The sequence below is a fragment of the Camelus ferus genome, chromosome 19 (assembly GCF_009834535.1).
Source record: "Camelus ferus isolate YT-003-E chromosome 19, BCGSAC_Cfer_1.0, whole genome shotgun sequence".
In the NCBI taxonomy this organism is placed as follows: Eukaryota; Metazoa; Chordata; class Mammalia; order Artiodactyla; family Camelidae; genus Camelus; species Camelus ferus.
In genome coordinates this window covers 2,642,793-2,657,596 of record NC_045714.1, presented here as the reverse complement: position 1 = coordinate 2,657,596, position 14,804 = coordinate 2,642,793, and the positions used below count along the sequence as shown (strand labels likewise).

Sequence of the window (14,804 nt, the reverse complement as noted above, 5' to 3'; positions counted from 1 at the left end):
AAAAAGGAAAAAAGAAAATAAATATCGGTGTTTCACGGATTTTTTTTTTCTTTTTCGGTCAAATTCCAAAGCCCAAGGGATAGGAAGGGGTGTCTGTAATTGTACTGTATCTTCTGCCTTATGGGGCAACAGAGGCCCAGAACAAAATTATGCCTCTCCAAAAGGGTCAAGGGGCCCAGCCCTTGGAATTGAGGAGCTCCAGATCTCCTTGAGAGCGCAGAACCTCAGCTCAGCCCCCTCTAGTATTTTACAGGAGAGCGAGAGAGAGATCCAGAACGGCTCTGTGACCATTTAAGGTCATGGTGAACTAGTGCAAGAACCAAGCCTGACTACTATCTTTTGATCTTGGTTGCCCCGAAGATGGCTCCTAGCAAGCTGGGTGGCTACCAGGCTTCACCTGATTCAGATTACAAACTAGCAACAACAACAAAAGTCAGTGTTGGTGCTTAAAACTGCATTGAATCTAGAGGGGAAACTGGAATTAGAACAGGCCAACTAATTTTTACAGATGAGGAAACTGGGGTCAAAGAAATTAGGGGCTTGCTGACAGGCCCTGAGCAAGTTGCTGGCTGTTGTTTCGGACTCAGGTTTCTTCCCTCCCAAACTACCTGGCTTCTTCCTGCCAGAATATGAGGCAGCCTAAGGTCAATGTTGAAGGCTTGGTGGAGGAAGAGGATGAAGTACTGGGCAGACTGCTAATCACTGGATTTCAGACATCAGGTTCTATTAGGATCCACAACCCCCATTAGTTCCTTCCCTGTCCAAGCAGCACACATTTTCCCTGCTTATTTTATTTTATTTAAAAAAACAAAACAAAACGAAAACTTTAATATGAATAAAAATAAATACAAATAACAAATTCTTTGTAAAGAGCAGCAACAACAGCCAAGGATCACCCTCCTTCCCTTTGTCCCTGCAAACTGGCCCTTTTCCCAGGTGAATCTTATCTCTCCTGATAATATCCTGGGGGCAAGGTTTCATCTCTGTAAAGTGGTAAGACCAGACCTCAGGGGTTGAGGGAGAAAGAGGCATGACCTTTCAGCATGGAGATAACTTTGGCCTTGAACAATAAATGAGGCTCCCAAGGAAAGCCAAAGGTAGGGCAGAAAGGGGGTAGATTCAAAGGACTGTCACACAGTGAGGTTCCTCTTCTTCCCACTGTAACGATTTTCCGAACCCCACCTAGGAAGACATTGGTTAAAATGCTAACCCCTTGCATGTCCTGCCCACTATGACCTCTCAGACTTCCAAGGAGAGGGGTTAGTGACCCAGTGCAAGTGTTTCAATTGTGAATTGTGGCTCCAGCAAGAGCAAGTCCCTCCCCTTCCTCCTGCTTTCCCCAGAGGAAAGGGAGGCGGCCCACATCCTTGAAATCCCCAGGCTGCTGACAGGGCTCAGGCGGCTGGCAGGGGGCAGCCCAGATGTCCACAATCTTGCGCAGGGTGGAACAGCGCTCTTCCAGCTCTGGTCCCTCGCTCTGCATCAGTAGGTTTGCCAGCTCCCTGCTTAGGTCCTGAATCATGTCGTGCCTGGTGTGCTTCCCAGGCTGGCCTGTGTTTGGGATCACAACAGGGTCCTGGAGCTCCCCGCTGGGCCCAAGGAGATGCTGGTACCTCTTCTGCCACCGGCGGCACACCATGGCTTCGCCCACCGGCTTCTGGCTGGTGTGCAGCAGGGCCAAAATGTGCCGGCACGGCAGGTGGTACCACTGTTGAAAGGAGCAGCTGCAGCTGCAGCCGTCTTTGCTCACCTGGTGGGAGTCCTCTAGCAGCTGAACGTCCACGGAGGAGCCAGCCATGTCCACCAGGTGGGTGGAGTTCTGTACCACCTCCCACTCATTGTGGCACAGCTTGTAGGCCAGATCGGAGCCACTCTGGTGTAAGGAGTCTAGCATGCCACCCTGGGAGGGCTGCAGCGGCTGCAGCTGTACCTGCTGTGGGTCTGGCTTTGTCTCTTGCACGGGAAGCCTGGTGAGGCTCCCTCCACACATCCCAAAAGCCTTCTTGGACTTTGGTGCCATGCTTGCTGACCGAGTTCTCTTTAACCTGGGCGGAGCAGTGGGCAAGTTCTTCAAGCCTTTGGTATTGAAGAAGTCTATGTAATCCACAAAGCGAAGGATGCAGTCCAGCAGGGACTGCTGTTCCCGGAAGAGGCTCGACACCTTGCTGGTGACGACATCCAGGCTGTCCATGTAGGTGTTACACGCGTGCAGGCCCTTCCTAACATGCATGTACCACAGCAGTTCACAGGAGAACCAGTGGGCCTGCAGGAAGCTGAAGAGCTGCTCATCCAGCAGGGCTTGGGACATCTGGCAGAGATTTTGCAGGCTAGCCTCGGAAGTGACAAATACAGCCTCCCGCAGGGCTTCCTTCATGAGCCTTTTAAAGGACGGATCTGCTGAACTACGATGCAGCTTCTTCTCCAAGAGTCGGGTCGTGTGGTAGATGGAAAGGAGGATGCGGGCAGCAGGGAAGATCTCCTGCAGGATGGCACGATGAGGGAAAGATGGGTCCACAAAGACCACCTTGACCTTGGACCAATCGGAGTTGAACTCTGTAAAGGTATTCAGCATCTTGGCCACAGAGGTGGCTGTCTCAGCCTTGAGCACTGCAAAGTGTACCACTCGCCCCTCTCGTTCCTTGTTTTCCACCAAGAAAGCATAGAGGATGTGGCCCTGGGCGTTCTCCACCCGGTGCAGCAAGAGATTCTCTGGGAAGCGGGTGAATAGGTCGCTCATCTTGCTGCTCTGGAAGCTGAGCCGGTCCAGGTCTTGGCTGCTGCCCACACTGAACGAGGCCATGGAACCCATATCCACCTTAAGAAAGTTCTTCATCACTTTGGCTATCTTGGCGAGGTCAGAAGGAGTCATGCCCTCCTGTTCTGGCTTTGAGGGTGCATGGACCTTATCTAAGCAAAATGACGGTTCAACTGGGGACTTCTTAGCCGTGCCAAGGTCTTTCTTGATTGCGGGCTGCACAGGCTGGAGTTTCGGCGGGCATGTTGTCTTCTGAGATTTGTTTCCTCTAGGACCCGCAGTTTTGGTGTCAACATGTACATGCTGCGTGTTGAGTTCACTGATAAATAGTCTATCCAGTTTCTCATTGTACTGCAGGAGCAAGTATGCTGGGCACAAGTCCGCCTCCAGTGTTTTCTTCCTGTTTGACTGGGTCCGAATACAGACAAATTTCACCTGCACGTATCTAGGGAAGGCAGAGGTCACAATGAAAAAGGTGCTGATCACCTCTTTCTCTTATAAGACAAGCCCCTGTAGGGACTTAGAGCTGCTGTTGAGTTTCCTGGAGACCACAGTGCGGCACAGGAAGTAAGAAAGAAAGACTTACATTCACTCTCTAGTCCTGAAGCACTCAGGCCTTTCTTCAAGACCCCTCCAACTAAAACACCCTTCATTTTCATCTGTAGCACTTCTAAGCCCCAACCCCTTTTATTTACTCTCATTTGCCCATCTGTAGTCGTCAACAATTCAGTCTGAGGCAAGATACAAGGGAGGATAAGCAGCAGCAGCAGAGCTGGTTATTCATTGTTTAAAATGTCCCCTTTGGGGTGAGGGTAGAGCTCAGTGGTAAAGCACACACCTAGCATCCACGAGGTCCTGAGTTCAATCCCCAGTACCTCCATTAAAATGAGTAAGTAAATAAATTTAAAACAATAAAATAAAATTTCCCCTTCATTCCTGCCTTTTGGAGCCACCGCCTCCTGCTCCAGGCAGCAGAGATAAAAGAGGACTTCAGGGGTTCTGGGCTCCCTCTCTAAGAGGGAAGATCTGTGTTCATCTTTTTGTAAAGAAAAACATCCACATCCTAAGGGAGTGAGAAGCCCTGGGCCAGACGGTCTGTCTGGTGCTGCTAGCTTTGCCATTCTAGGCTGACAGTGCTGATTCAAAGGAGAATGGTGATTAAATTGAGTATCTGCTCTTTTTTCTCTCCTAGCCTCATTCAACCCATGCTCCAAGGCCCAAAGCAGGTCCCACCTTCTCCAGGAAACCTTTATGGATGCCCTCAAGCCACAGTAAGTGCTCCTTACTTCGGATTTATAACATTTATTTAAAATAAAATGCTTAGCAGATTTTCTGGGTAGCAGTAGTAGTTAACAGTGGGGACGGACGCTGGGGGCTGACTTTCGGAATTTGAATCCAGACTCTACTATTCAGAAGCTGTTTGACCTTGGGCAAGTTACTTCACCTCTCTGCTGCAGTTTCCTCATCATAAAGTCAAACTATCTAATTGGGGTTGTCTAATTATGAGAATTAGCCACAGTCATAATATTTAGCACAGAGCCTGGTTCAGCCTTTTATTTATTCTAAATAAAAGTCATCTACTGTTGTTACAGCCCCTAAACCTTGTGACCTCTTGGGTGTTTACACAGTACCTTTCCAATTGGTGGGGCTATCTTCAAGTGGCAAGAGTTAAGTTAGTCCTCTGTGTATTCCAGGTACCTAACATAAATGTTATTCCTTCAGCAGGTGCTTATCAAAGATATGCTGGATGAATGACTCAGGGAGCATAGGTGGGCAGGACGTGGTCACACTCTGCCTCCTCAGGGAGTGTCCCAATCCAAAGACTGGGGAAGAGAGAAAAAATCTCAGCCCTGGCACGACATGACACACAGCCTGGGCATCTCACCCACCCACTTCCAAACACTCTAATCCAGCCAGTCCTGTCTGCTTGCCCTGTGGGGCAAGCTTAGAAAAATAGGATATGTCAGGCCCACAAGAACAGGGTGGAGAGGCCTGAGGCTGAAAATGCCTGCACCTGCTGTGTGCACAGTGCCAGAGCGGCAACGTCATCTCTAGCTCAGCAAGACCAGCAAGGGGAGACCGCTGCACGGCCCCTGCCTAACTCTCCTGCCTCATTTTCCACCGCCCCCGCCACCTTGTTTTATTGTACCCTAGGACCCTACAAAGACAAACTGTCTACAGCTTCCCATGTTCACTATCCTGTGTCTCACCTCCGTGCCTTTACTCATGTCTCTGTTGTGCCCTGCCCACCTGTCTTCATCTCAGAGCATACTCATCCTTCAGGACTTCGTGTAATCACCATCCTTCCTAAGATGCCTTCCCCAACGCCTCAGATTGGGCCCTACCCTTCTGGGGGCTCAACATCTTAGCATGGCTCTAGCTCATCAAATTATATTGACTTTATGTGCTCATAGTGTATGTTTGTTAACCTCATCCAAAAAAAAAACAAGAAAAAGAGAAAGGAAAGGAAGGAAAGAAGGAAGGAAGGAAAAAAGAAAGAAGAAGAAAGAAAAAGAAAGAAAGAAAGGAAGGAAGGAAGGAAGGAAGGAAGGAAGGAAGAAAAGATACTCATGAGTGCCAACCATAAAGCTCTTTCTACCTTTCCTGGTTCCATTAATGACGGCATCTCGCAGGGGGAGACTTCGGCATTCTTTTTAATTCCTCCTTCTCCATGTCTATATCCATGTTATGTTAAGTCTTTTAAATTCTTTCCTACCACTATTACATGTATTAAGGATTATTATATGCCAGGCTACATGTAAGCACCTTACACGCATCATCTTACACCAAGAAAAGGGTTCTACCATCCACATTTTACAGATGGGGAAACAGGCTTAAGGAGGTTCTCACGGATGAGAATCTGGGATTTAATCCTTCAGCTAAAACTGGAGGATCTGGGATTTGAACTAAGCCTGTTTGGCTGCAGTCTATGGAGTTAACCATTATGCTGCTTGTCTTTTTTCAAAATATTTCTCCTTTCTCTGAATTCTCATTTTTACCCTCTTCAACTTGAGCCTCAACACTCTTGACTGTTCAGATTCAGTAACTTCCTCAGACATCTCTAAGCATGCCGTCCTTGCTGGCATCATGCATTTCATACTTAACGGGTACTAGGTTGAAGCCTCTTATTTTTTCCCTTCCTGCTTCCTTTAATCTTCTGTATTGAGACACAACTTCCATACAGTGAAGTACACAAATCTTCAGGAAGAATTCTTTGGGCACTGTAGTCATCTAAATCTCTACTTATTTCTATGTACTCCCAGTGCCTGGCACTGCCCCTGGCAGACGGGGTGCTCTGAATACATATCCTGAATGAACATTAAATTAGTGATTGTATGACACAGAAAATCCTTCTTAAAACATGAGTGGTATATTAGGAAGATCACTGAGCCACTGGGAGAGTTCTGTCACGTGACTTCGCTTCCAGTCCTAGCACTACTGTAACTTTGGACAAGTCCTTTAATTTCAAACATTCATACAGTCCTACTATGTACCAAACACTATACTAGTTGCTCAGAAGGCTTCAGAGACAGATTAGATAGTCTCTATTGTCAAAGTCTAGTGAGCAAAGAGATGGCCAGTAAAGTCAAAATTAAATGAATGGTTAGAGGTACAAGTAATAAATACTCATAACTGAATAAAGAGTGACTTCACCTTGACTATAGGGATTGGAACAGATTTAAAGCTTTTAAGTTTGCCTAAGATCTGTGTCCTTGTTTTGTGTAAATTGAACTTTGAGCAATAAATAGGATTTTTACAGGTGGAAAAAAGCTATTTTAGACAATAAAGCTTGAGTTAGGAACAAGACTCTGGAGCCAGCAGATCTGAGTTTAAATTCCAGCTTTACCACTTAACTGTGTGAACTTAGACAAGTCACTTTACTTCCTCTAAGCCTCCAATTCCTTATCTATAAATATGCAAATAATAAGAGTATTGGTCTAAGGATAATCAGTACCTGATCCAAGAATAATCAGTACCACCAAAAATGAATTCATTTAAAAAGCTGTGGCAGAGAAAGATAAATACTGTATGGTATCACTTATATGTGGAATCTAAAAAAATACAACAAACTAGTGAACATAACAAAAAAGTAGCAGACTCACAGATACAGAGAACAAACTACCAGCGGGGAGACTGGAGGGGCAATATAAGGGTAGGGGATTAAGAGGTACAAACTATTAGGTATAAAATAAGCTACAAGGATATAGTGTACATCCTGGGAAATATAGCCAATATTTTATAATAACTCTAAATGGAGTATAACCTTTAAAAATTGTGAATCACTGTATTGTATACCCATAATGTATATAATATTAGACATTAACTGTTCTTCAATAAAACAGAAAAGAGGCTGTGGCAGGATCTGTTGGCGGCCAACCCAACATCCCTGAGCCCCCTTCTTCCTCCCTCACTGAAGGCCAGGTTGGCACTCCTCCCCCACACTGCTAAGTGCTTCAGGGCTAGTCTAAGCCAATTAAGGCACCAGTTAAGGCAATCTCATTAGGAATGGCCAAGGATACTGGCCCAATTCTGCCCCAAGAGACATGATAGGAGATCTGCAGGAAACCGAGGCAGGCTTTTTCTCCTGGATGTGACTGCCACATTTGTGCCAAGCCGTCCCGAGGGCAGAGCTGAGCCCTGAGCGTGGCCAAGCGGCAAGAAGGGAGAAGCCTGGGCTGCTGAAACGATCATCTCGTGGCCAAGAAATAAGGCATTTTGAGTCAGGGTTTTCAGTTAATTGCAGCCAAAAACTTCTCCAGAAACCATATTTCAAAGAAAATGGTGGAAAATTGATTCAAGTGGAATTTTATCTTTAAAAAAATGAGACTAGGATTATGAAAATATTATATTTAACAAAATTGAAGTTATAATGGCAGCTACCTGCCAACTCAGATTAATCAAGAATAACTTAAAGTGTCAACCTTCCCCTGCCCTGGTGTATTTTTTCCCCAAACACTATGATATTTTATTTCCTGTCTCACTTGTGTAATATGTAAAAGTCAATTTTACCAGAATATTCCTGGGCTTTATCACGTTTCTCAAGGGCCTAATTTTTTTGTTATGCAAATCCTTTGCTTTTCAAGTTTGTATCATATCTTTGTCCCTGTTGATTTCCCGTCTCCATTTGTCAACTGACACAAGGCTGAGGGTGACGTAAGGATTTCTCTGTCATTACTCGCAGGGACTTCAGCAAGTCCTCCAGCTCTTGGAAGACCTGCAGTTTCAGTCCACAGTCAGTTTTATTTGCACTGTATTATCCTGTTTTGTTTTTTTTTTATCCTGTTGTTCACCACATCTATTCATTAGCCAGAAACTGACTACCAAAGTGTTGATGGGACTGCTAGGAATCAGCAGGAAGGAATGACTAAGTAGGGGCTAATTTTTAAAAGTGGCTAGTTTATTAGGGAGATTTTTGCTTTCCTACACAATCTTGTGACTGTGGATACATGGAAAATGAAAACTCAGATAACAAAGGCTTAGTTGAAAGAGTGTGATGAGGATTAACTAAAACAATGCCTGTAAAGTTCTCAGCAGAGTGTCTGGAATGCTTTCCAGAAAAGTGTTCAAAGGGTAACTATTTAATAAGTAAATAAATAAACCAAAAAAAAAACCCCAAACTTAAAAAAGAAAAAAAGGAACAACAATAACAAAAAAAAAAAAAGATAGCTATTAAACTGAACAGCAATGGAAAGAGACATCAGAATACTTTATGGACTCTGAAGAATATCAGTTCCCCAAAAGACATAACAGAAAGAAAAACACAATAACCATGTATAAATACATGGGAAGGGAAACTGGGCATAAAATCACAGAATCTCCCAGTCGACTGGGAGTTTTGGTCATTTAGCATGAACTCCCACAGCACATTTCTTTGACTCTTACAAATACCTCCCGCTTTCCATCATGTCCTACAGTTATGACTTCGCAAATATTTACTGACCTCTATGTTTCAGCCAGTACATGTATTTTATTTAATCTTCACCACATTCTCCTCATTTTACAAAGGATGAAACTGTGCCATAGACATTAAAAGTCTTGCCCAAGGCCAGGGTTAAAGCCTGCCTTCCTGACTTCAGAGCTCTCACTCTAAAAAAAAAAAATTATATATATATATACATAATTATATATATACATATATAATATATAAAAAATTATATATATACATATATAATATATATACAATTATATATATATATATACACACACACACACACACACACACATATATATATATATTTCAATATATATATAGTGTGAGGAGGGGTGGGTAATTAGGTTTACTTATTTATCTTTAGTGGAGGTACTGGGGATTGAGCCCAGGACCTCATTCATGCTAAGAACTCACTCCACCACTGAGCTATACCCTCCCTGACAAAAGCTTTCACTTTTAACCGTTATGCTGACTTTTTCTGGATTTCAAGGAATCACAAACCACCTTCACATCTGCCATAGCCACTCATATAACATTTGCCTTATTATTTTCAAATGGTTTTCTCTGAATCAGCTCACTTTATGTAATAAGGATCTTTATGTTTAGATATTAACATAAATACTTAGTATTAGAATCATCTCCCCGGACCACCAGTAACATGCGTATCTGGTTGCCGGGAAACACTGCTCTGCTCATTTATCTCCTGAAAACGCTTCCCCCACCTGCCCTCCAGCCCAGCAGGGGAAGTGCTCATCCCACATATCTATGTATCACTCAAAAAGCCCCACACAGTGTGCTCTGCACAGAGCCAGCATCCAATCCGGGATCTAACAATCTTCTTTACAACATCCCCACAAGCAGTCAACCTGCTAAAATCTGTTGGCCTGAGCTGCTCAGAATTCAATTCCTCACAGACTAGCTCAGCACATTATTGTCCTCAAGGGGAGAGACCACAACTGACTCATCTTTGTACCCCACACAGCTCAATGCCTGGGGTAAACATTTTTACCTCTTACTACAAGTTTGTGTAATGAATAAATACTAGAGAGTTGCTAGAACCTAGTGGTTAAATAGGGAAGTTAAGAGCTCTGGCAATAAACAGGCTGGGTCTGATCTTCAGTTTTAACTAGGCACTTGAAAATTTTTTAATTTTTTAATTGAAAGCTGCTTTCTTATAGTTTCTTTAACTCTTCCCCTACTCTCTGCTCCTACTTGCCCCCTCCTTTCTGCCTATTCTCATTTTTCTTGGCTGTAATTGTACCCAATTCAGACCTCCCTGGCTCCCACCTGGTGGTTCTGGGTGTGCCTGTGCTTTTTGTTACAGGTTCTCTTATTATTCTCCTCTTTCAAGTCTTGCTTACTTCTGGCCCTGCTCCTGGCCTCCCCTTTACTGTAACAATCCTCTCTCCCGCCTTTTGCTGCAGCATGTGGAACTCAGGAGGGTAACAGCTTTCAAAGAGTTACATAATGAAACTCTGAGCCTTAATGTAAAGCAGAGAGGGAGAACTATTAGCTCTCTTAACAGTCAACTTTTTGCTGTTTCTCCATCTATCTGCACACTCATATTATTATAATAGCACTAATCTTTCGGAATATTTTCTATGTGCTAGGCCCTGTAGTAAACACTTTACGCGTGGTAACTCATTTCATGCAAATAACAAAACCTACTTCTGACACGGTGATTCAGAGGACCAAGTCAGACAACGAACATGAGTAAACTATCTCTACAAAATGTTAGGGATGGACTGGTTTTTTCTAAACAAGAGCCTGCACTGGTATTAAGTGTCAGCCAACACCTCCACTCCTGTCATTCCCCAACTTTTCCTCTGGAAGTTTTACTACTATTTTAAGTAAGTCATTATTTCTGTGATTAGAGTTTAATATTTGTCTCCCTGACCGGAGGGGAAGCTCCATGAGGTCAGGGACCCAATTTATCGTTTTCAACACTGTGTCTCCAGACACCAGCCTGGAGTCAGGTTTCTGTTAACAATTGCTAAAATCAATGAATTAAAGGGCTCATACGATGGAATAAATGATGTGGAATAATCTCCAAAATACATTGATAAGTGAGAAAAGCAAGGTGCAGAATGATGGGTATAAATAGTAGGCAGCCACCTGTGTTTTAAAGAAAAAAGATACATATGTACACACAAGATATGTTTGTTCAGGCTCACAGTATCTCAGGAAGGTAATGGTGGTTGTATCTAGACTACACACTGAAAGAGACACTGGCTTTTAGACCCTTTTATATGGTTTGAAATTTTAAAAAATTAAATGACTACGTTAACCATTCAAAAACAAACTCATTTTTTAAATGGTTCAACCTGCAAAAACAAAAAGAAATAAAACCAATCCCAGCCTCTAATCTATCAGCTGAGTCCCTCCATTTTTCTTCCCACTGCTCCAGCATAAATCTTCCTTCTGGCTAAGCAGGTCTCCTCACCGCCTTCTAAGTACAGCATGTTAACATCTGCACTAGCTCACACACCATTTCTCCCTCCAGGGTGTTAATCCTCCTGTGATAGAGAGAATGGTCCCCTAAAGATGTCCACTTCCTAACCTCTAAAACCTGGGAATATGTTAGGTTACATGGCAAAGGGGAATTAAGATCGCAGATGGAATTAAGGTTGCTAATTAGCTGATTCTTTAAAGGGAAATTATCCTAGATTATCTGAGTGGGCCCAACATAAAATAGAAAATGGAATATTAAAGTGGAAGAGGGAGGCAGAAGAGGAGCCAGAGAAGAAGATGGGACGAGGCAGGGTCAGAGTGATGTGGTGTGATGACTCAACCAGCCATTGCTGGTTTTGAAGATGGAGGAGGGGCACCACTAGTCAAGGAGTGTAGGCAGCTTCTAGAAGCTGGAAAAGACTTGGAAATGGATCCTCCTCTAAGGACTCCAGAAAGAAATGCAGCTCTGCTGACACCTTGATTTTAGCCCAGTGAGACCTGTGCCTGACTTCTAACCCGCAGAACAGAATGATACTAAATGTGTATTGCTTACACCACTATGTTTGTGGTAATTTGTGAGAGCAGCAAATAGAAAATACACCTCCGGACACCTCCCATTTTGGGGGTGCTCAGCTGAAGCCTCCTTTCTTGCTTCCTTCTCCAGCCCACTGTGATTTGTCTGAGTCCCTGCAGTCCTAATTTCCGTGAATCACATGTTTAACACTTGACTCATTCATTCAACAGTTACTTAATGCCCGCTATGCACCAAGCCCTGTGCTAGACCTGGGGATGATCCACCTGAAAAGTGTTTCAGAGCGAATGTGAGGTGTTTGGACTTGATCCTATGCAAGCAGCACTACGTTCATCAGTGAGAACGCAAAAAACTATAAACCAGAGTCTCTCCCTGGAAGTGCTCAGCAAACCGGGGAAACCTCTGTAAAGTGTATCCCAAAACAACAGGCAAGGAGCTGCACTGGGTGCTGCCAGAACTCAGAGCAGGAGCATCTGACCTAATCTTCAGGCAGTTAAGAAAGGCTTCCCGGAAATCATGCTAATATCTGAAGGAAAAGTAATAATTTGCTAAGACAGAGTTTTCCACAAATGGCCCAAAATGATCTCAGATTACACAAGAATAATAGTTATTTATAATTATATACTATTTTTTTTGCCACTATACTGTAACTTCTTATATATTATTGCTTAGATAGGTTCTAAAATAAGTTTCTTTGAACATTAGAACAACTTAAAGAAAAATGTTAAGTAAATTGTAGCTCAGGATATATAGTACAGAGAGGACAGTATACAAAGTGACAACAAAGATTTACCGTATAACACAGGGAACTATGTTCAATATCTTGTAATAAACTATAATGGAAAAGAACCCCCAAAAAAGAATATAAATATATATGTATAACTGAATCATTTTGCTGCATACCTGAAACTAACCCAACATTGTAAATCAACTACAATTTTTTAAAAATGCAAAACGACTGATATCTGAGGAGAAGCGAGCTAAGTGGATGGGCAAGGTTATTCCAACAGTAGGTGTGGTAAGTGCAAGGACCAGGAAGCTGAGGGCTTGGGACAGAGGCTGAATGTGGAGTAGACCCGGTGTGGGTGGGGCACACAGTGCAAGGTGGAGAGGTCAGAAGGGTCCGAGGGTCTGGTGAGCCAGGTTAATGATCCTGGACTTAATCGTGAGGGCAATGGGAGGCTACTGAACTTTATCTGACCTAGACTGTGGGCAGCTTGAGAGCAGACTATTTTTTGTAATTATTCACTGCTTAGAAAGATGCTACTGGCATAGGTTAAAGTCCAAACACTGCACAGTGGTACCTAAGACCCTTTAGGTGAACTGCAACTGACATGGTCTCGCGCCAAGCACGGCATCCCACACTGCTTCTCCAACTTCTTTCACATATCTGTGCCTCAGCACAGCTCCTTCTGGTCAAATCCTTCTTGCTACTCAACAGTTACCCACTGAACTTGTACACTAGCCCTTCTCATTCATTCTTGGCCCAGCAGAAACCATTACTTCCAGTGTGAAGCCTTTCACCTTTCCACAGGCATTTGTCAAGTCGTCCTCTGCACATCTCTTTCAAAGCACTGATCACATTCTAGTCAGTTTGCCTGAGTCCAACTGTGTGCCATCTCAAGCTCTTTGAGGGCAGGTTTAGTTACTTATTCATCTTTATGTTATCTATACCCAGCACAGTGCTAGACTTCAGGGAAGGGGAAAAAACACAGCCTGCCTCCCGAGACAGGGAGCTTTGGCTGAATGTCTCAACCCAGAGGTCTCAAATTCAGATATATTTTGACTCTCAGAGTTGGCCCACATGGTATGTGTTCAAATTTGAACTGATTTTCCATTTTTAAAGAAAGTGGATAAATTCACATAAAGCCTGGAATCCTGATTCTTCTTGCCCCAAATTCTGGCAACACTGGATCTTCATATTCACATGGCAACCATCAGCTGGAGTTCATTAGATAGAGCCTGTTCTCCATTTTGCCCAGTTCACACATCTGTTCTCCCTAATACAGACTCGGTGTTGGTTGTTATTTTATCATTGTTTTTCTTATAAAGTAAAAGCTAAACTTTCTTACACTGGGGTGTTTCACCAGAGTCCTGAAGGCAACTGAGTTTTCAACCCTTGGCTTAGCCTCCAAGCCTCTTATCTCATCTGCCAAATGGTAAAAATAACATTTGCCTATAATTTTCAACATGGCCTTGCGGGGTAAAGCGTATATAGCATATAGAACGCTGCCTGGGACATGGGAAGTGTCTGAAAAATGGTTGTTGATCTCAGGCGCTCAAGAACCATTTATAGAACAAACAAACGAATGAATGAATGAATGAATGAACGAACTAGTCAACAATGGACCAGTGTTCTTGCTTTGTAAAGAGAAGACTGATGAAGAAAATTCTCGCCAAGGAGTTTTTATCCATTTGTGAAGGCCATAATTTGTGTCTGGGATACTGTGGGTGCTCAAAAATGGGACAAACTGCAGTTATTATGAATTTCAGAAAAGCTGTGAAAGAGTAAGTGCAGGTGAACTGGGTGGTCAAAAAGCGATGCCTGTGGAGGTTTTGTCTCTTTTCACCAGGCACACAGCAGGTGCTCAATGAATGCCTGTGGAATGCTCATAGAGACAGGGGCCCAACTGCACTCCCTCCTCCAGGCCGCCCTCCTGGGGACCTTCCGGCCTCCTCCCCACCCTCCTGCCCCGCCCCCGCCCCGCCCTTACAGGATGTCCTCGCGGATGGAGGTGCCGTGGTTGAGGTTGTGGAAGCGGACGGAGACGCAGTCCCTGAGAATGAAGGAGCACCTGTTCTCCTTCTTGTAGGCGCTGAAGCATTCCTTGAAGTCCTCGTAAGTCTTGAAACAGCTGCCTAGCTCCATGGCCGCCCTCTCAGCCCACACCAGGGGCTTGCCCCCAAATCAACACCAGGGGTCACAGGTCACACTATGAGGGTCTACAGGCTGGCGTGGGCCCAGGATGCCTTAAAGGTCGGTCCCAATTGGGTGGCCCGTTACGGAGCTCAGGAGAAGCCCTAAGCCTGGGAAGGTTGCCACGAGCTGGGGGGCGTCTTTGCTATCTGACAGAGGGGAAGTGACACTCAGCCCTTATTATCCAGTCCCAGGGATCCGCCCCCTCATTGTCACA

General features: G+C 44.2%; 1 protein-coding gene across 1 annotated transcript; it reads right to left on the bottom strand.

Moving 5' to 3' along the window:
* Positions 1 to 775: 775 nt before the first annotated feature.
* On the bottom strand, positions 776 to 14,793 carry ZSWIM3 (zinc finger SWIM-type containing 3). Its single transcript, XM_006187623.2, has 2 exons — positions 14,385 to 14,793; positions 776 to 3,200 (listed from the first exon to the last, which is right to left on the bottom strand). The coding sequence occupies exons 1-2, from the start codon at positions 14,537 to 14,539 to the stop codon at positions 1,283 to 1,285; spliced, it is 2,073 nt and encodes a 690-aa protein (XP_006187685.1). The 5' UTR covers positions 14,540 to 14,793; the 3' UTR covers positions 776 to 1,282.
* Positions 14,794 to 14,804: the final 11 nt, after the last annotated feature.

What these genes read in the sequence shown, in the direction of transcription:
- ZSWIM3 (XM_006187623.2), bottom strand. Translation starts at nt 14,539, where the DNA reads ATGGAGCTAGGCAGCTGTTTCAAGACTTACGAGGACTTCAAGGAATGC. An exon ending in TCCATCCGCGAGGACATCCT is followed by an intron (nt 3,201 to 14,384) that starts GTAAGGGCGGGG and finishes TGCCTTCCCTAG; the next exon opens with ATACGTGCAGGTGAAATTTG.